We start from the raw sequence: 22,842 nt of genomic DNA on the forward strand, positions 1-22,842 counted from the left end.
ATTTCAATTCTTAAACTGTTCTTTACATTTACAAATTTAAGAATTGCCATATGTATGAAATTGTGCTTCTCTTATCTACACTGGTTTAATATCCCCGAGAGACAAAACATCAGAAACCTTTGGCTCCACGATGTTTTGATCAAATATTATTAGCTGATGCTTGCCTCTGAATTGTGGCTTTGCCATTTGCTGTGTGTTTCGAGCTTTGTATTGTATGGTTTTATTGTTATGTACAGTTACATTGACCTCCCAGGCTTTATTGTCTAAAATCAGGTACTTTTTTTCCCTTCATTTTGTAACATTTTCTTTGTTACCTGATTGGTATATAACCTCCAAGAAATATAAAACAAAATTTCAGCGCGATATAAATGAATAGACTGTCAGTAAATCATACTTGATATTGATGTCATTGATCTGGATCAATCGATGATGTAGAACTAGCCATTGCTAAAAGAATGCACGATAGATCCCCCATGTGCAATAACAAGATCCCTGAAACCAGAAAGGGGTAGATGAAAAATTAAATATATAGCATCCATTTAGTTCAAGGGAAATTTTCATTTATTTGAAAAAAAATACATACCCCCAGCTATCAAATCATTCTTCAATCATCAAACCAAAATAAACCCATTCAAGCAACTCATTTTGTGAGAGCTTCCCTACAACAAGAATTCCGACAGAAATCACCTTGTAACACAGAATTTTAAGCTTTAGCCACAGAGATAAAAACAAGTCAACAGGCGAACGACTAAAAATGCAAGGGCTTTTAAGCGAATGCACCCAATCAGAAGGGTGATTGCAGAAGAGGGGCATCTTACAATTACCAAGCTATTTTAGCTTGCACAATTAATGATCGAGCTCAATTTCTTTAGAGACTGGAACTGATTTTGCTGAATTTTCATTAGCATCTTTGCATTCTCAAATAGCGTTTTATCCTTTTTATGCAGAACCAAAAAGACTAAATTTTATCTCTCCATTCTTCTCTTTTTTTCTCTCTTATTATCTACCAGATCTACATCATCTGTTTTTTCCTATAAATAAGATATGATTAAATATTAATGAGATAACAAGCTCTGAATCTAGATTAATTTGAGACAAGGAACCCTGAAGCCTCACCTTGAGGCATCAACTAATGCAGAACCCAATAGAACTCCAAATCCATGGACTTGTCAAAACTAACATCTGTAATCCTCCACTTATTCGATATAGCTATTACTAAGAATTTTGAAGGAATGATACCAACTATATAGTAAGAAAATTCTCATGAAAAATTAAACATGTAAAATATTATACAATTTTCATGAGAAGCTTTCGAGACTCTTAAGCACGTGACAACTAGCAACCAAGTTTCAGCTCGAGACTCACCTAATTAGATGATGAGTAGTATTTCTATCTTTACAAGTCCCACCTCGCATGCAAAACCTGCACATGTTGCAAAAATATAGCTTTTAGCCCCCCACAAAAAAAAAAAAAAACTCGTTTAGAAGTATATAGTTCATTACAAGACCAGCCAAGACAGGAAGAAATGTAACTGGGAAATGAAAATGATCTACATTATAGAGGACAATAAGTTTCTCATGTCTGAATTCAAGCTGTAGACCACCATATCAGCTGAGTTAGCATCCTCAATGACAACAAAACCAGCAAGCCGATATAAATAAAACCATTTTACTCCAAACAAGACCCCAAAGAAATAACTCAATTAAATCAGTTGACATATGGCCAACTTCTAAAGAATAATCAGAAGCGCAGCAAAGCATGTCAGTGTCAATGTGTACAAGCAAATTACATAAAGGAAGCACCAGCAACCATTTGATTTCAAGAACCTATCCGGAATCTGGACAGATAGTGAGTGAATGCTATTATATCATCCACAATCAGACCTCCTGGAAAGTAAGAAAGACGTATAAATTAAGCCCGCTGAACTCCACCTCTGAAGACATGGACTACCAGTATATAATAGAAGTGTTCAAATAAGTTGACTAAAATCTTTATCAGTTTCAAGACAAGATACACATAGAGTAAGCAACTACCTCCTGAGAGTTCCACAATCATTCTTGAATTGTTAATGATGATGACTGCCACCCATTAATCAACGTAGTATATGTAATTTCATCTAAGAATAATCCTTATAAACCTATGTCGCATACTCTGAATGCTTCTTCCATTTTTCCATCCTTGCAATACCCATCCATGAAGACATTATAAGTGATGGAATCTGGTGAAATTCCTTTTTTTTCCATCCAAGTCAGAAGTTAGCTGCTTCCTTCATATCACCCAATTTGCAAAACTTCCAATCATGATAGTGTAGGTAATTTATTAGGATGTATATTAAATGAAGCCATTTCTTCCAAGACATTCCTGACTTTATCCATCTGACCAGTTTAGAATAACACCTATAAGTGCAGTGTAACAGACAACATTTGGCAACAAACCTTCTTCTCATTTCGCCAAAAAGACTTTTTGCATCTTCAACAAGGCAATATCACATTCCATGTACTAGAGAAGAATATGTAACCAAAGTAGGTGGGGTGCCCTGCTTTCATGTCATTAAGAAGTCTAAAAGCTGCTGTCATATTCCATTTTTACAGTATGCTCCAATTAGTATTATAATAACAGAATTTAGTGATACTTTCTTAGAGATGAGCTCATAAAGAGATTTTCACCTTCTTCAGTTTTATCAGCTTTACCATACCCATCTATCATAACCCCATATGTATAGATATCTGGTACAAAACCCTTTCTTATGCACTTATCCCAAAGCTTAATAGCTTCATCCATTTTACCACTATTACATAGCCATGTAGCAGCAAATTGTAAGTACATATGTCAGGCTGAATTCCTCGTTTCATCATATCTCCTTAAGCTTAAAACCTTCATCCAGTTTCCCCTGTTTGCAGCAGCCCAAGATGAGCGTGTTATATGTGACCTTATCCAATACCAAACCCTCGCTAGCATCTCCTTGAGGAGTTTAACAGCTTCTTGCATGTTACCTGCTCCACAAATTCCATGAATTAATGCATTTGAGTCACAGTATTGGCTGCAAAACCTTTCTCAAACAGCCTAAACCAAAGACAATTGCCTCTGCATGCTTTCCATTCTTACGAGTCCAACAACCAATGAGGTCAGCAACCTCACCAGGCCTTAAATTTCTCAACAACATCTCCAACGAAACGAAGTGCAGAATCAAACTTAGAACTTACACATAGCAAGCGAATAACTGAAGTAAAAGCTCCCGGTTTACCACTAAACCTCTGGATAGCATCTTTCTAAAACATTCTCTGCATGATCCATTTGACCACTCTTACAAAACCCCGTTATAAGGGAGTTAAATGCACTGAATTGGGACTCATCCCCTTGGATATCATATCATCTATATCCAGTGCCTCATTAATATTTCCATTTTTACAATAGCCATCCATCAACGTGTTATAAACAAATTCATCGGAACAAACCCCATATGGACATTTCATTCAAAATATAATTTGCATCATCAAATTTCTCCAACTTAATGAACCATTAATCAGAAAACTGTAAGTTATAAGACTAGGTTCCAATTGCCTTCGTACATCTTCTCTTTAAACTGAAATGCCTCATCTAATCTCCCATTCTACATAACCATGAATAATGTTATTGTAAGTTAAACATTTGGAGCAATACCCAACTCTTCCATTTTTGTAAACAACCAATTGCATCCCAATCCTTCTCCCTTGCAAAATGCATTAATTGCTGTACTAAACAAGTAAACATCAGGACAAACACCACGACAAATAGTTTCATACATTTCAATACCCTTTTGTACCTCGTTGCTTTCACTAAAGAACTCAACAAAAAATTGCAAGTCTTCAAAGAGGGAAATATACCCTTACTAGAAAATGTCGAAAGCACATCAATAGCATAACTAAACCCTACATTTTTAAACTGTGTACAATAAACATGTACCAATAAATCAGCCACTTGAAAACCAATGTCCCCCTCAGTAACCACATTTAAATCAATCATTTCAGCAGCTATCTCAATGTGCCTATCTTTGGGATTATTCAAATACACAACCGCATCTTTCCATCAATCAAACGAATCAAAAGCAATCTTGCAGGCGATAAAAGGTTGGAAAAAAGAAGCAAACGAATCAAAAGACAATAAGACCGAACTGTGAAACGAAACTTACAGGAGTCAGATGCAAAGTAAAAGAAATTCAAAACCGTTTTCGGATTCACATTCAATCTTAAATCTAAAAGCAGCCTATCAAACTCGTGTGGGCACAAACTGGGCAAGAGTAGTTTACATTTAGAATGATCCAAAGAAGGCTTTGAGAGAATAGAAGATACGCACTTAATCAAATTGGAATTAGAACTATCCGAATGGCTCTGAGGCTTCAATGGAGGCGGTTGAGAATGGTGGTCTTGTTGCGGCTGTGGAGTGGTGGATATCACGTGAGTTAAGGGACGCGTGACGGAGATAAAAAGAGTGTAAGGTTTGGTGACTGAAAGCCTTCTCAAATCCATTGAAGAAAACAAACATATGAAGATATTTAGGTGAGGTTTTGTAATTGCGTTTAAAAGGTTCGATGAAAAGTTAATGAAACAGAAGCCATGAGTTTTTGTGGGGTTTAAGCGGATGTTAAAGAGCCACGGTTTGCGTCTGAGAGTGAAGAAAAATGGCGTGCCTTTGTTCAAGGTTTGTGAATCAGGGTTTAGAGAGAGTCCATAGTATGTTTCAGAGCCTTGCCGAAATTGAATGGGCCGAAAATTTAGATCCTGGACTTTGATATAAACTTTCTGAAGGTAGCACAGTAACCCTGTAAGAAATACCATAATGAAAGTAGCCCAATTGGAGAAGAATCCAAAGACACTTGGCCCGATCCAGTTAACTAGTGAAATACATTGTACGTTTTCTTCCTAACTGAGAATTACTTTCATCCATATAAAAACATGGAAATGCGATTGAAAAGGACTGCGGGCTAAAATTTTGGTCGAGGGTGGAGTTTTAATTCTTCTCTTCTCAAGTCCGGGGCGTTTGAAGACGACAAAGAATGGAAAAGCCTGTTTGTGGAGTAAATTCCTGTACGTGTTCAGTTTGTCGAAGGAGAGGAAAATCTGAAATTTCATATAAATTTTGGTACAGGATTTTTGTATGTGAATAGAAGGGGCGATGGATGAGTTTGGTTTGTTGATATGTAATAATTCACAACACAACAATACAATTAGCAAAGGATTTGTCATTTCCTTCAATTAAAATTGCAGTTATTAGCAAAACAACACATCAAGACAAAGACCATAACTTTTTGTTTTGAAAATGAGAATATGACAAAATAGACGTCTTTGACATTTAACTGAAAAGCTTTTGTAATAAGCAAATAATAAAGTTAACCATATAACAAATATTGTCATACAAATTTCTTGGTCATTCGATCTATACCACATAAAATATAAATGAATCGAGAAATAAAAATAAAATGATTTTAGACGAACTTATATTGAAATTTTAAGGAATTAAAATGATTGCATTTGCACAGCGCGACAAGCCCTCCCTATTTTTGGATTTTAATTAGATAGTTTTCAATACGTCATGTCGGTTCTTATTTTTATACATAACAATAAAGTCCTTTGTGGTGTGGGCCACTTTTATTTCCTTAATTGCAATTCTCTGTCAATCACATAAAATACTTACCGTTTGGCCCCTCTAAGTCTAAGATGTTGAATATATATATATATATTAATTTCCCCCCAAGCCAAGCCCCAGGAGGCATAAAGTAGTAGTAATTATAATTTCATTAACTTGACAACCCAGATCTTAATTATTTATGAGATTAGTAATTTGTCTGCATGTCCATTAATTATGATTTTTCCTTTTTCTTTTCACGTTGGCGACAAGACAAATACAATTATTATATATTATTGGATCCATGTGCTGCTCATTTAATTTTTAAAACCGTGGAATGGGTATTTTGTTCCTTATTTAAACTTTTGTATTTTGTTTTCAACACTTTGATCATTTTTTGTCCAAATTCAAGCTAGCTTCACCTTATTTACCAAATTTCTCTCTATTTTTTGCCTACCTAAACACAATTATTACTCTTAAAAATCCTATAATCACGTGAAACATAAATAATTTAAATAAAAAGTTCCATTAATCCAGTATATAAACAGACGACAGTGATCTCATTTGTATTTTCTAAATAGACAAAATATTCGACTGTCAATCAAGCTGGCTGCTATAATTCATTAATTTAATTACACCTAAACAAAACCTTCAAGTAGACAATTAGTAGGATAATTAGAATGTTAATGTATTACAATTACAACAAATTAAGCTGCCTCACTTTAGCCTGTTAATATTATTGGTCTTCCAGTGGACTAAGGCTGCTGTTTTCTCAAGCCCCACCACTAGTATGAATCAGATTGGAATTAAATTCCCTACAACTTCTTCACAAATCCATTTTTTATTATATTTTGACGGTTACATTCTTTTACATATTTATCGACTATCATACACTGATATTATTTGGATCCTTTCTTCATTTTATCTTACCTCATTTTTTAAGGATTTAATTACACATGTTAATAACATCATCTAACGGTTATAAATCCTTATTTTATTTTATTTCCTTTTTACCACTAAAAGGTGTTAATTGTGTTTATTTTATTATTTTGAGTTGTATTTTTGAAAAAATTGAAATTGATTGTTATTACGAGATAGGATTTAAAAATTAACAAAAACATCTCGTAAGTTTATTGATTTAGCTAAATACCCTCTACAATAAAAAAAATTTATAAATTAATGAAAACACTCCTACTCACTCATATTTGTCACACCGAAATCTCCCGTAATAGCATACGACCATGGATCTGGTCAAAAAATACCAGATTTATTATCAGATCTGTTGTCAATGACAATATCTCAAAAATATTTTTAAAATTTTAAAATATTAAAATTTAACTCAAAAATTTAGTGTTTGAATGACAAATCAAACAACCCTTACATTCCAATAAAAGTAAAATTCCAAGAAACACAAAATTGTAACTCTTAAGAATTTAGCAAATAAAACACAAAATTGCCAACTCTAATCTGACGTTTGAGTTGCATCATACAAAATTCGAGTACGAGGAATCACTGTATACTTAATTAATTATTTACGATTAGAAATTAATAATTGAGTAGGTGATGTGTTACTTCTGGTAGATTCTATTCTATTGCCATCACATTCTGCCACGTTCACACCAATTATTGGTCTTGATTTAAACCTACTAACCGAATTTAGTTAAAACTTGAGTAATTAGAAATATCATTCAGACCTCATATACTTGGTCAAATGACATTGCCCCCCTTATTATCTTTAAAGGTTTATATGTTAGAATTATATGCTATCAAAGACAAATTTTGATTTTTATAATGTTTTATTTGAATTTCTATACATATAATTATGAGTACTTATTATTTAATTATTATGTGATATAATATGCAGAAGTTATTTGGAAATATTGTAAATTTTTGGCGCCTTGTTGCTCAAATTATTTTTAGTAATTTATTATTAAACTTATGTGTTGCGATATGATAGAAGAATAATTTATTCCATGGACAAGGTAATAACCTTATGCAAATGAGTGCGGGCAGTATAAATACTATATACATGGAAGAGATTTACCATTTATATAATTTTGATATTACCAACTGTTGATGCTAAATTTGGAGGTCATTTACAAGTACATTGAGTTATATTTATAATATATAAAATATGTAAATGCTTGACGTGAAATATACTATTCTCAAGTGTAAAAAAGTATAGCCAAACAATTTTCATATAAGTATCAAATTTAAATAAAGTTGATCAACGTGTCTATGAAATAAATTTTACATTGTATGTACATTAGGATATAATAAACATTATAGAAAATGTTTTAGTCTGATAAAAAATAAATATACACTATTGGAATCTTACTATCTAATGAATTAAAGACTTTATGATTCCACATACATATAATTTATCTCTAGGTTCTTATTATAAAAAGAGACAATACACTGAGAAATTTGACCGTGTATAAAATCTCTTAAAAGAGAAAAACCCTAATAAAAAAACTAGTTGGCAAGACACATAGATTGTCCTAAGTGAGGTGAGGTATTAAGTGTCCTAAGTGAGGTGTGACTGTAACGCCCCACTTGAGGTACGTAGCTAATGTTTCTTCTTTTGCTCTTATTTGAGTCGATTTATTAATATTATTGTTTGGTTGACCTTTGATTGAGTGGTATGTTGAATACTTGTCTTGAAATTGGTGAAAATAGAAAAAGTTTAGTGTTCCAGGCTTCGCCGGGGCGAAGAAGAATCTTCGCCGCGGCGAAGAGGTGTTGAAGCCCACGGGGAAGCTACTGGATAGTTTCGCCGCGACGACAGAAGCTTCTTCGCCGCGGCGATGTGCCAACCAAAATGTTTATTAAGTTTTAGATATTTTCTTCCCTAAAGACAATTTGACCATTCTACTCCTAATTAGTAGGAAAAGTGAGGAGTAAAATGTAAGGAATTTTCATGGAGAATATGTTAATATGGGGGTGTGTTTGTAATGAATCAAAGGATATAAATGGAATTCCTAAGGAAGAGTAAGGGCAAAATGGGAATGCGTTGCAATCATTGTAATAAATGAATAAGTCATTGCAAACCCTTCATTCTTCTTCTCCACCACCACTCTCTTTTCTTACTTCCTCAAATTCTCTTTCTTTTGTTCAAGGATTTTTAGAGGCTTTTGGAGTGATTTGGGGATAGAAAATCAATCTAAGCATCCTAAGGTAAGGATTCTTGCTTTGGATGTGAAGTTTTGTGAGATTTTGTGTATCTTTGATTATTGAGGTCTTTTGGTTGAATGTTTAATTGTTTAAAGGGTAAGAAAAGTCAAGCAAACCAAGAGAAAAAGTGCTAGTGAGATCTCTCCATCACAAGGTAAATAAATCCCAACTCAAGTAGAGACTTGAGACCTTTCTTGAAAGAGAGTTAATAGCAATTATGTATGTATGTATATACATGTGATATGCTATGTTTTAATTTAAATGGAGATAATTATTGCTTTGTGGTTGTTCATATACTTCAATTATGAAAGTGAGTGTGGGTTGGAATGTAGTTTGAGATGGAATTGAAGGATATTGAGAAATCCTTTTGGAAGTTTTATTCTATGGCAGGATTTATGGCTATGTGAGGAGTTTTCTCCCATTTTGGATGGTTAAGAAAGACATAGAATTATTGTTATAGTAGAGTCTTGTTATGCACTTGAGTTGTTTGATGAAATGTCTAATAGAGGTTTGAGTATGATGTAGTGAAATTTAATTCTTGCAACATTGCATGTTGGCATTTCATAAGTGTATTAGTGGAGATGAACCATCCATATGCATTAATTGTGCATTGAGAAGTGACTTAAGAAGAGTAGAAAACTTTGTGTATGCACTTGCTCTATAGTAGAGAACTTTGTGAATGCAACTACTCTAAGGGTAGAGAGAATGGAAGTGCTAGATATAGTGAATGAGAAGAGCATTAAAACGGGTTGATGCTTTGTGATCGTCACCCGATTTATTAGAAACGGTTTGATGCTTTGTGATCGTCACCCGATAGTTATTAGAAACGGGTTGATGCTTTGTGATCGTCACCCGAAAGTCATGAGAAACGGTAGGTGCTTGTGGGTCTCCACCCGATAGTTATGAAAATCGGGTAGGTGCTTTGTGATCCCCACTCGGTAGATCATTAAGAGCGGGTTGGTGCTGTGTGAACTCCACCCGACAGTCATGAAGAGTGAGGATGAGGCCATGACGTTAGTAGAAAACAATAGAAATAAAGAGTGAGGAAGGAATTAAGAAAAATAGTTACGGGGATAGACAAATAGAGGGTTTACTTACTGAGCATTATTTTGTGCTCACCCCGTCATTTTCCTTTGTGGATGTAGGATCTAGGTGATGATGCAGTCAGAGGGGCGTCGGCAAGCGAGGAGCAATAGCTACACTGTTTCCCCTGTTTTTGTCTTTTTAAATGACATTTGGTAAATAATGCTTTTTGTGTATAAAAGACTTATTACATATAATAAAAAGAAAAGTTTTGGGCCCATTTTCTATTATTATTATGCAAGCATTTTACTAGTTTACAGTAGTTGTTACAGTAACCTCTAAAAGTTGTTTTCATTTTCTATTTCATTTGTATACTTAGAACTAAGGACATTAATGGAATTTCAAAATTTTCTCCATGAGTTGACTTAAAATAGGGAGGTAAGTGACATTTCATCAAATTATGGGAGAGGTCATTTACCCCGAAGGAGTAAATAAAAAGAGTGAATAACCCTGATTCCAAAAAAAAAAACAGAAAAGAAAAAGAAAATGTTAGTCAAGACAAAAACAAAGAATTTACCATATCTGTTGGGCTCCATTATAAATGAGGCCACGTAAAGAATTTGATCTTCATCATCACCATCAAAACAAACACAAATCCTCTTACATAAACTCTCCCACCAAGCGAATCCCTCGCCGGAGAGTCTTGCCGTCGCTGCTTCATATAAAGTTACTGTTGAGGTTTCTGTTCATGGCGGGACAGTCAAGAAAATGGATGATATTAGTCGCCACAATTTGGATTCAAGCCTTCACAGGAACAAACTTTGATTTCTCAGCGTATTCATCGGATTTGAAATCCGTTTTGGGGATTTCCCAAGTGCAGTTAAATTACTTGGCGACGGCCTCCGATTTAGGAAAATTTTTCGGGTGGTCTTCAGGTTTGGCGCTCATGTATTTGCCTTTATGGGTCGTTCTTTTCATGGCGGCTTTCATGGGATTCTTCGGTTACGGCCTACAATGGCTTGTTATCAGAAATATTATCTCTTTGCCTTATATTTTGGTACGCTATTTTATCTTTTATCTTGTTATGGATTTTCATTGGTTTTTAAATTCGTTTTACAAGATTCATTTTCTTGTTTTGCCTGTTTCTGGAATTTGGAGGGTCATACAGTGACTTGAATACGAGAGAAACGAATTAGAACATTATCTAAGGGAACATTTTTTGTTTTATGAAAACGTTTTAATAAAACACTTTGGTAATTAAGGACCACATGTGTTTTAAATTAAAACACGTAGTCTGGGTTGCTGGGTTTGGTTTAGTATTTATTGTGTGGCTGAGAAAAAAGTGAGAAATGGAATCAGTTTTGAAAATTGGAAGGAACGGTGAAGCCTATTTAAATTTAGATAATGGCGGTATGGCCATCCATGGCTGCTCCTTCCTCATTTCTTCATTGGTCAATCACTTTAAGCAAAAGTGGCTTTATTTTCATAATTTGATTTACGGAGAACAACATTTACCCGTCCAAGGTTTGACATAACAACACTTTCCCATCCATCAAATTTTAAAATGATATTTTCTCACCTTACGTTAGGATCTGTTAATATTTTATTGAAAAGATGAAAAATACTTTTCAATAGTTTACTTTATAAATTTTTTATTATTTTTTAATTAATCAAAAAATCAAATATTAAAAAGTCAAAAAAGTAAAAAAAATAGTTAATTCCACCTAAAAAGTTAAGAATAATGATATGGAATTGTTTAAAGTTAAATTACTTTAATATTTATTTATTTATTTATAATGTCATCAATATCTCATTACTATTATTTAATAATCTATTAAATTTATAATATTTTTTATTTATACTAATTAACATAGAAAATTAATATTCTTAATTAAATAAATAAATATTTTTATATTTAAATTAATAAATAATCAAATAAAAATTTTGATTTAATTAAATTTTAATTTATAATAAATTATTTATGAGTGTTCTTATATTTTCAACCAAATATTATTAAAAAACACTTATAGAACCTCACGAAAGTGTCATTTCGAAACTTAACCATTGAAAAAGTCTGGTTTCGTCAAACCTTGGGTGGGACAATGTCGTTCTCCCTTTGATTTAAGTGTTTTATATCTTTCTTTTTTTTTTCCAATTTTTTAACGGAGATTAGGTAGCCTTCTACAAACTACCATTAATTATTAATTTGCATAGGACAAAATCGAAAATTCTGTTGAGGTCGCAAAACTAAAATATTAAACCCCCTTATACTTTTAAATGTTTCACAGAATTCCCCCAAGGTTTGTTATTAATACTAAGTTACCCCTTTATAATTTTAGCATAGTAAGTTAGTAACTACAAGTCTAAAATGCCCTAAAATTAATTATATCGGCGTTTGTTATATTGCAGTCTAATCTGAGACTTGAAACAAAAAATTATTAATTGTTTATGTCAAGCTTTATAATTTTCTTTTTAAACTTATAAATTTAAATCGAATTTGTGGATAGTCTCTCTATATGAGCCGGTTCAATCTTAAAACCTTATGCATAATTCAATTAGTTAACACCTACCTCATATTGAGTGAGATTTGATCTAAAGTAGAACTAGATTTATTAGTTAATTACAACATTTTCATTAATTATTTTCGAACTTGTGAAATTTATAAACTCAAAAATGAATCTTGGTTAACTTATTTTTACAATGTAAAGCATGTTTTCCTTTGTGATTCTATTTAATTTTTTCTTATATATCTTCTACGAAATGAATAGGAAATTCATTATTTTAGATAAGTAAACTGATCTTTTTCTTTGTAAAATGTTTTGTAGCCTTACAATGAAACTTTTTGCAGGTTTTTCTTCTATGTTTGTTAGCTGGATGCAGCATCTGCTGGTTCAACACTGTGTGTTTCGTTCTTTGCATCAGAAATTTCCCTGCAAATCGAGCTCTGGCTCTCTCACTTACAATCAGCTTCAATGGAGTGAGTGCAGCCCTATATGCCCTTGCTGGCAATGCATTCAACTCTTCATCAAGTTCATTATATCTCCTTTTAAATGCTCTTGTTCCTCTCCTCGCTTCTGTTGCAGCCCTCATTCCAATTCTTCGCCAGCCTTCTTTAGACCCTCTTCCCCCTGATGGAGTTAAACGCGACTCTCTCATTTTTCTCATATTGAATTTCATAGCTGTTCTCACTGGAGTCTATCTCCTTCTCTTTGGCTCAAACTCATCAGGTGCAACAACAGCTCGTCTCCTCTTTGGTGGAGCCCTTTTTCTTCTTGCTTTTCCATTGTTTATTCCCGGTATTATATATGCTCGAGACTGGTTTCGTCGTACAATCCATTCGAGTTTTCGCCTTGAAGGCTCTGGTTTCCTTCTTGTTGATGTTGATGACCTCGAGCTGCATAAAGAGCTCCTTACCCGTGAGGCAGGTAGCTATGGAAATAGTCATCTTTTAAGCGAAAATGATGTTTCTACTTATAGTATTACTAGAAAGAAGAGCACTGAGAGTGATGGATGCTGTGAGACAGTGATGGGGAAAGATCAGTTAGCAATGCTTGGAGAGGAGCACTCGGCGAAGTTGCTTGTGCGCAGACTGGATTTTTGGCTATATTACATTGCATATTTTTGTGGGGGAACCATTGGCCTTGTTTACAGCAACAATCTCGGACAAATTGCACAATCCCTAGGACAAAGCTCCAGCACGACCACTCTTGTCACTCTCTATTCTTCCTTCTCCTTCTTCGGCCGCCTGCTTTCCGCTGCACCTGACTACATTCGCACGTAAGTTATCATTTGACCCAAAAGCTAATAATAAAAACTAATGTGAAACATTAACCAAACTTTTGTGTATGCAGGAAGATGTATTTTGCGAGAACGGGATGGCTGGCGATTGCGCTATTGCCAACGCCGGTAGCCTTCTGTTTGCTGGCCGTATCGGGGCAGTCAATGGCATTACATGCAGGTACAGCACTAATTGGATTGAGCTCGGGGTTCATATTTGCGGCTGCAGTATCAATAACATCCGAATTGTTTGGACCGAATAGCGTAGGAGTCAATCACAACATTGTGATCACCAACATCCCAATAGGTTCACTTGTTTATGGAGTTCTTGCTGCAATAGTTTATGATGCAAATGTGAGGTCTGGCCTTAAAGATATCATCACAGACTCGGTGGTGTGCATGGGGAGACAGTGTTATTTCTTAACATTTGTGTGGTGGGGATTCCTATCGCTTTTGGGTTTAGTCTCCAGTGTGCTTTTGTTTTTGAGGACTAGGCCTGCTTATTATCGTTTTGAAAGAAATCGTTTAACGCAATTGTATTAAGAGAGATCAATCATGTTAATTCATTAGGGGTAACTAGGCATCAAATGTATAGATTCATTAAATGTTTACTTGTATTCAACCTCTAAATTAAACAAACAAAAGAAACATTTTTGTATTCAGAGGCAGCACTAAACAAATTCAATAATGCAGTATTTATTGTCCTGTTACTGTTATCGACGTACATACACTTCTTATCCTTGTATATGTATGACATCTAATAATTTTTAACTTAAAAGACCATATTAAATCATTCTCTCATTTTTTACCATCAAGGAGCCAAAAACAATTGATTGAGGATTAAATTTTGGGCGTGATAATGGATGTTTTCCGACGCTATTATAATTTATTCCGAAGCATTCCAGTAAGTCATAATTCTTGTGGCGAAACTCAAGTAAGCCCTTGTACCTGGAGGTATCCTTACATCGCAAGTTAAACCTGCTTTTCCTTTTTTTTATATGAACGGCTAATGGTTCTGGAAGCAACATTTATTTTGGGCCTAACCCATAAAAGGAGGACATTGAAATGTATGTGACTTGGACTACCTATCGCATCATAATTTATATAATTTGTTTACCTTTTTAAGTACAATTCCTCAACATAATAATATTGTCTCAAAGAAAAGAAATAGAACTAAAAAGAATTATAACCTAATCTGTATAGTTACAAAAAGTTTCATTCTTGATACAAAGAAATAATCTTTCATATGCTAATGCCATCTTGCTTGCAGTGAACATGGAGGCTGCATATTTTTTACAAGCCTCCCCTCTTTGCGCTAGCCTCTTTGGACCTTCTCTCACCGCAGCCTCCAATGCCTTCAACAGTGAGTCCACATTCGGCGCAAACATGAAACCAAATTCATCGTCAACAACAATTGTACCTTTAATACTCGGAAACCTTGAAGCCATTACTGGTTTACCACTCATCATTGCTTCCATGAGCGTGAGATCGAGCCCTTGTGGCCGCAGCGTCGGATTCACAAAGATATCAATGGCATTGTAAAATGCCCTCAATTCAGCGGGACTCATTGAACCCAAAACCACAACTCTAGAGCCAAAATCTCTGTAACGATTCTCCCATGGCCCTGACCCTGCAACGATTAAGTACACATCTGGGTGATCGATCATGAGCTTGGAGAAGGCCTCGTAAAGTAAAGGATGGCCTTTATCTTTCACCAATCTTCCGGCCACTCCGAGAACTAAACTTGCATTTTCCGGGACGCCGATTCTTGATCTGAAATTTTGGCCTAAAGAAAGGTCCTTTACAAAGTCGTTTTCATTGACGCCATTGAGAATTACATGGACTCTTTCACTCGGGATTTGGTAAACATCTCGCAACATCTCCCCACAACTATCACTTATCGCAACGTGGTGGGCGTAGTTTTTGAAGAACCGAATCTCTTTTAGTAGTTTCGGAACGACTCCCTGTAAGCTTCTGTTGAAAGCCGGCGAAATGGGCTCTTGAAGTTTGCGCGTCAAGTCCTGGAAAATATCAGACTGCAAGCTTTCAAGCGCGATTCCATGCCATGAAACCGCGAGATTCGGAATGTTTCGCGCAAGCCAATGAGGAAGCGCCACGCTCTCAGAGTGAACCACATCGAAGGTTTCCCGTTGGTTCTCTTCATCAAACTGTTCCCACGCTTTGTTGTATCTCCACTTTCCGGGCTCCCCTTCATGGCAGTGAATCCTTGGCGCAAAATTATCTATCTCTTGAGCCGTAGAGGGGCCGCTGCTCTGCACGGGAGATGTAAAAATATGAACTTGATGGCCTCGACGAGCCAGAGCCGTGTGCAGAGTGTGCGCATGCCGCTCCATGCCACCCGGGGTCGTCCCAATCGGCCATTTCCTCGAAAAAACAGCAATTTTCAGAGTCTTCCGCGGCGGATCATTCCACACAAACCCAAGACGATTCCATGCAAACACTGCATTGCGAAGATCACCAGACCAGGGCTTCATAACATGGTTGGAAACAATGCTTGTACAAATCGTTGTGGTGGGTGTGTGAAGGAGAAAAAGAGCTGGAATGGTGAAGAGAACAACGAAGAAAAGAGTGGTGCAGAGATTGGACTGGTAAAAGGAGTTTTGCTTCTTGGGTTTGTTGTTGATGAGGGCCATTGTTTTGGGATGTGAAAATTTGGAGAAATTCCAATTGTTTTTGTTGGGTTTTGGGTTGAAGAAAGTGGGTTCAAATTGGACATAAATTTAGTAAATGGTGTGATGAAAGGTTGGGGAAAGTGGGAGGGTAGACACGCACTTAAGCAAGTGTGTGTTGGGTTTGGAGTTTTCTTTAAGTGCGTTTCTCACGCCCGTTTTTGGAAAAAAGAGAATGGTGATTCTTCAGTTTTGTGATATCCTGTCATCACCCACCTTGCTTTATGGGGCAATCAAATATATAATATATAATTTAGGGCCATTTGCGTCGGTGTTAATATTAAATAACTGGGATAATACTTTTTAAATTGAAATATTTGGTTGATTTGTAAAAAATTATTTCCACAATATTTTATGACAAACAGTAGCTTTTGGGGGTATATTGTCGAGAATATTAATACCATGGGGGGTTGTTATTAAAGCTTACCTCTGGTAATACAATTTTGTTTCCCATATTGCCCTTAAACAGTTAAGCATTTGGTCCAAATTAACCTTATATTTGTTAACATTTACAAAACACTCAATTCACCCATGCAGACACTTTTGTCCTAACTTTTTAAATTTTTCGAACAACATTGCCCTTGTTTTGTCATTATTTACAAAAATGTCATTTTACCCAAAACTGGCCACCATCGCCAATTACCGTTGACTGCCGTCAGAGGCTGTCAAAAGTCGTCATAGTGGCGTACGACCGACCGTATATGGCCGGTCGTGTGTCGGTGAGACTTTTTTCCAACAATGGATCACAGATCCATAGTCGGAAAAGGCTATATCTGGTTGTTTTATGACCAAATCTATGGCTGTGAAACGGTCAGGTCTTTGGTCGTGAAACGGCCAGCGTTTAGGTGCTTGGCTAAAGAGATATGCTAGCCAAATTTGTGAAACGGTCAGGCTTTTTTCACGGCCAGATTTGTGGCACGGGCTGGCTACCGGCAGTGGCTTGGGGTAGGTAGTGGTGTTTTTGTTAAGTTTAAAATGCTTTTTGGTTGCTAGGGTGTTTTTACTAAATTTGAAAAGTAAGGGGTTAAAAAAATTATTCAAAAAATAATAATAAAAAATACTGTTATATTAATATTTAAAAATAAGGGCAATTTATTAATCTATAGAACATATCTACCCATTTATCCTCCCAACCAAACATATTATTCACAAATTTATTCGAACCAACCAAACGCATTTTCTAAACATCCCTATTAATCTTCAAGATGATCTTTTATTCCGTTAATATATTATCCTCTTATAATAAAATATTATATGATCCAAACGCCTCCTTAAAGTATTTCTTGTCACATGAACCAGCAATCTTTCAGTCTAAACTTTCCATTAATTTGACATTGCAGTTACTTTGTTACAAATGTTTAGTTCCTATCCTTAATCAATTTTTTTTTTTTTTTTGGAACGGGTGTCCAAGCTATCTTACACTCACCTTAACTAATCCTCTGGGACTCTAAAGTTAATGGTCAGATAAATTCCTTCAGTGATCACCTCTATTAGCAACGCAGGTGGATTGAATTTAAAACTTCTTGAATAATACACCTAAGAGTCCTGATTGATCGTTAGACTGTTCCTATGCTTTGTCTTAGTGCCTATTTCTGAAAGTTAAAACTTCTTGAAAATGTCTAAATACCTCGAGTGGAAGCAAGAAAGTCAACATGGCCGGGTAGGTTAGGCAGCCCATTGTTTGTTGAGATCCAATTGAGAGTAATTATAGTCAAACAATTTTGGTTTATTTGAAGAAGACGCATATGTTAATTTGCATATCAATTTTGACTAAGCAAATAGAAACCCCCATCTCATTTTATCAAGCCACATTTTGAGTGATTTGTGTTGCACGAATTTGATTTGGGACTTTATTAGAAGTAGACTCAACTAAATTATAAAACCATTTTAGCAACTTTGCTTGCTCTTTCTGTCTGCCACCACCATTTTTATAAATCTAAATTTTCAGTACACTTGACCTGAATTATGCCGATGCATTTAGGCTCACATGAAGAGGGTTCAATTTCAAGGTACGTCTTAAATTATATATGCTTAAATTTTATGAATTTAATTACTTATTTTACGAATGATTCGTTGATCCAATTAAATATTTTTTTTTGGAATATTTACTTCTTGGTATTGGAAAAGAGGCACAATTTTATAGAGTATGGATCATGTGCTTCCTGGTTTCTTAAATAAAATATTAATATTCATCAACTCTTTCCAGGAACTTAATTTATTACACATGTTACATTTAATTTGACTCTTACTATATATTTATTTTTTATTGTAATGAAAATTGAATTTTAAATTAACATCCAAATTCTAGATTTCTTTTACAAAGTTCCCAAATGCAACTCTAATAATAATATTTAGAAAAGAGTAATATATACGTATTCTATAGTCTGTTTATTTATTGTGCCGTTTTGAATTTAGAACCTTCAAAGAGACAAGCCCAAAGGTCATTGAAGGTTTAAATAACTAGCCGGGCCTGAAATTAGTGGTGGGCTAGGAGAAGCCCGAGAGAAAGCCTAACATTTTTCTTTTTATAATTCTTGCTAAATTGCTGAGTTTAAAACAAAACAAATCACCAAAACGAAATAAAAATGGAAGATCATTGTTACTGATCTTGTCACCACTTTATTGCAGTGGATTTTTAGTATCATTATTCACATTTTTACACACATATATATATTATATACACAAGTAATTAAACTTAACCTTATATGCACACTATTGATTATAAAACTTAATTTAACTACCTTCATATCATGATTTTCTGATCGGAGTTCCAGGATAGGATTTTCTATAATTCCATTTCTAGGAGAAACTCCATTTTTAGTTGATTTTGGTGATGAACTGGCCATTGCCCACAAGAAATCGCCATGTCCTTGAAATTTTGCAGGCTTTCAAGAGTTTCAACGACGGCTGGCATTCTCGGCCTGTCTTTGGGTTCAAACTTATGCATTGCAGGCCAAAATGCCCATCTCCTTGGCTCCTTTCACTGAATATTGGCCGGCAAGTTTTGGGTCCATTATATAGCGCAATCTCCTGCTGCTTTTTAAGTATGGTTTTGCCAGTCAACTAGTTTTGCTCACTCTTTGTCCTTGTTTTGTCCATTGATCTTCTCCCTGTTAGTAGTTCTAGTAGTACTACTCCGAAACTATAAACGTCGCCTCTTTGTAGTTAATGACCTGAAACAGTTAATTATGTATAATCCATTAGAAAACATGTATTGTTTTGTGTTTTCATTCCTGACAACAATTAAAGAATCATTGGGTTAATGATAGCATCTAAAATTCTCCATACAGGTCTACAATCTAAACATAAAGTCTGGACTTGAGTTAACTCAGCATGTAAATATTTAGGGATTGAATGCCTAAATTAACATTTGTCAACGAAATTGGGTTTTTAGATTTTATAAAAAGCCTTTATTTGTGATATTATTATTGGTTGGATGTGTTACCTGTAGAGATAATTCAGGGGCAGCATATCCATAGTACCCATGACTCGAGTGGTGACATGAGTATTGGATCCCTCAGGACCCATCTTGGCAAGTCCAAAATCTGATAATTTAGCTGTGAAATCCTGTAGTAATTAACCAAAAAAAAAAATCATAATTTTGAAGCTAGCCTTATTATGTGAATTAATAGATAAAAGAGAGTTAATATAACACACAGAATCAAGTAAAATATGGAAGTTTTGAAGTCTCTGATATGACAGGTTGCTCACCCATCAAGAAGGCTAGCCCTTTGGCCGCTCCGATTGCTATCTTCAATCTTGTTCCCCATGGCAATGATATTGAGATCCCTTCAAAAAGCAAATTTCTAACTCTTTTATGGCTAATATTTATTTATTCATTGATGTTAATGGAAACTAAACTAATGAAGAAACTCACTTTTGAATAAGTGATTTTCTAAGCTCCCCCGAGGCATGAACTCATATACAAGGAGACGTTCTTCTTCCTCGCAACAATACCCAATCAATCTAACCAAATGTCCATGCCTCAGCTGTCCCAGAAATATTACTTCTGCCTGCAAAATATAATAAAAATTAGTTCTTTGGAATAATTTTCTTCTTCTGTAAATTGATTTAAATTAATTAAAGTAAATAATTGAAATACATTATATTTATATTCATAGTCAGATTATTATTTGTCAAGATGTCATTTTTTCAAAAAAATAAAGTTTATTCTCCTCCTAGAAGGTTTGACTAATTAATACAAGTTAGAAAAAGGCATTTATAATCTTTATCTAATTTTTAAATCCTTTCTAATTAGATTTTTTTTTTCTTCAAAATTTGCCATAAATACCAAATGTATTGTTGTTTCCTCAACGCAAAACATTAATTTGTTAAGCTACAAAAAACAACTAAAATAAATAATTGTAACATCTTCAAGCCATTCTCGGTGTCCTTGGAGGCCTTCAATGTCCAAAAGCTAACAGCAACAGCCTGAGCCTTCAATCCCTGCCTCAAATTACATCAACATAACCCTTATGCCCAGTTCCGAATCCACCTTCTCCAAGCAGAAAATTGGTAGAAAATTATGAGTGATGGAACGTAATTCACTCAATTGAAATCATACAAATCAGGTCCGAACGACTGCGCAATATCCTCATTGATTCGCGCAGATGAAGAACGACTCAAATCAGAGAAAGATAGTCTTCGAAACGAAGGCAACGGCGCAATGTCCTTAGAGAAATCTGATTTAGATGTTTTACATCGCTGAAGTTGCTGAAAATGTTTGGTTTTCAGCTGAACAACAGTTTGAAGTAAGGTTCTCCATGGTTTTGATCTCTCATTCATTATTCTGTTTCAATGGAATTTGTTGAATGTAAAGAAAGTATTCTTCTCATCTAAAAGCTAATCAAAGAGAATATATACCTTCAACTGCCCTAACCACTCTACTAAATCGGGCACTAGTAATAATTAAAATATCTTTGGTTAATTAAGTGTCACCTACGTAATTGTCTTCATGCAATATGGCCAATACTATTTTGAATAGTAATTTTTATAGGAATTAGTATTGGTCAAGCATTTTTTGTTTCTTTTTATCGAAAATATGAAGGGGAGTAGTTAAAGAGTGAGGTGATGAATGAAATATACAACATCCTTTCCCTACTCCACTTCAGCAAGATATCGCATGCATACTCTGAAATTGTCATCTCTTGTTTTCGAATAGAGCTTCTATTGAAACATTTTGGATTAATTAACAACTCTTAAAGTTGCATATGATTTGGGAGGCAATTCAAATAAATGGTTATATTTCTTAATTTCAATATTCTATGTTATGTTTAGTTTATGATGCGCCTTAAATAGCTTTGGTAAGTAATCAAAATTTTTTTAATGATGAATTCTTTACAGTAAACCATTCTATTTAACAAAATCAAATGGAATGGGGGTTAGGAACAAATGTCAAATAGGTGCTTTCAGAATCATGAAACTCACAAGATTTCTAAATAATCCATTTATTTATACAGTAAAATCTCTCTATATCTAATGGTAGGACTAATTAATTTTATTATTATGAAAAGATTATAATTTAATAGACGTGTAGTTACAAAAATTTATTTTATAATTTATATTTTAGTAGTACAATGTTAGAATTTCAATTCATGTTTTATAGTATTATTATTCAATTCAGCGCTTTAATTGCCTACTTTTTAAACGAATAAATATCGTATCTTATAATCAGCAAAATAAGTGTTCTTGATAAAATTGTAATACAATTGTTACATGGTTAAACTAATATGAATTCACAGACAATTGCTATTGTTTTAAAGCATTACAAGAGTGACCCCTGATGTCGATAATTGCAAGTTATAAATAAAGTGGATGAAGAATCAAGAGTTATTGTAGAATTGATTGATCAATTTTACAACTTCATTACACTAACGAATGGATATATGTCTTCTCAATCATTCAATGAGCACAAGTCATATATATTTTAACTGAAGAATAAATCATTGTTACAATTCACACAGAAATGAAATGAAATATCAGGAGATGATAGTATGGAAATATAAAAGTTTCGTGCTAAGAAACTCCAAACATGCTTGAAAGCTATAAATATTTTGACTTCAACAGAACATGTCCATGCTAACGAGTATGTACTCATAAGTTAAAGATGTGATAAGAATTCTAAGCATAAATCGTTCTCTCAACAATTTTAAATAAATATTTTATTTCATCTTAAACCTTTAATGTAATAATATATTTTTTTTTTGTAATATACACATAATTATTATTATGTGAGACAAATTTCTTAATACGAATTAAAAAAATATAACTTATTAGTGTGAATTTATTCTTATTTATAACTATCTTAGTTGGGAATATAATTTTTTTGATTATATAAAATTTATTTTTATATAAATTCATTACAGAGATTTTACTGAAATATTATTGATGTATTTGAGTAGTATCAATTTCTTTCGGGTTGTTTTAATGTCTGCAGCTATTCGTGCTTAATCAACTACTAAATATCCGTTTAATACTAAAGAGATTACGCGGCGAATCTCATCCCCAATCCCCATACTCATAACCAGAATATTCCCGATTCATCCCCAAAAAAACAGTCACTGGGTCCCAAAAGAAT

The 22,842-nt window shown here is 34.2% G+C and overlaps 2 protein-coding genes, 1 long non-coding RNA gene and 2 pseudogenes across 3 annotated transcripts; 1 reads left to right on the forward strand and 4 right to left on the reverse strand.

The window, feature by feature from the left end:
- Positions 1–97: 97 nt before the first annotated feature.
- LOC116104899 lies at positions 98–1,424 on the reverse strand. Its single transcript, XR_004123972.1, has 3 exons — positions 1,366–1,424; positions 584–687; positions 98–492 (listed from the first exon to the last, which is right to left on the reverse strand). It is a non-coding gene; the product is annotated as an uncharacterized LOC116104899 (long non-coding RNA).
- A 373-nt stretch (positions 1,425–1,797) lies between these two features.
- LOC116104828 lies at positions 1,798–4,814 on the reverse strand (annotated as a pseudogene).
- Positions 4,815–10,444: 5,630 nt separating this feature from the next.
- LOC116104877 (protein NUCLEAR FUSION DEFECTIVE 4-like) lies at positions 10,445–14,274 on the forward strand. Its single transcript, XM_031391313.1, has 3 exons — positions 10,445–10,855; positions 12,647–13,575; positions 13,650–14,274. The coding sequence occupies exons 1-3, from the start codon at positions 10,547–10,549 to the stop codon at positions 14,116–14,118; spliced, it is 1,707 nt and encodes a 568-aa protein (XP_031247173.1). The 5' UTR covers positions 10,445–10,546; the 3' UTR covers positions 14,119–14,274.
- Positions 14,275–14,743: 469 nt separating this feature from the next.
- Positions 14,744–16,269, reverse strand: LOC116104875 (D-inositol 3-phosphate glycosyltransferase-like). The gene has a single exon (XM_031391310.1). The coding sequence runs from the start codon at positions 16,227–16,229 to the stop codon at positions 14,766–14,768; it is 1,464 nt and encodes a 487-aa protein (XP_031247170.1). The 5' UTR covers positions 16,230–16,269; the 3' UTR covers positions 14,744–14,765.
- Positions 16,270–18,741: 2,472 nt separating this feature from the next.
- Positions 18,742–21,050, reverse strand: LOC116104829 (annotated as a pseudogene).
- Between the last annotated feature and the right edge of the window lie 1,792 nt (positions 21,051–22,842).

The sequence above is a fragment of the Pistacia vera genome, unplaced genomic scaffold (genome assembly GCF_008641045.1).
Source record: "Pistacia vera cultivar Batoury unplaced genomic scaffold, PisVer_v2 Contig487, whole genome shotgun sequence".
In the NCBI taxonomy this organism is placed as follows: Eukaryota; Viridiplantae; Streptophyta; class Magnoliopsida; order Sapindales; family Anacardiaceae; genus Pistacia; species Pistacia vera.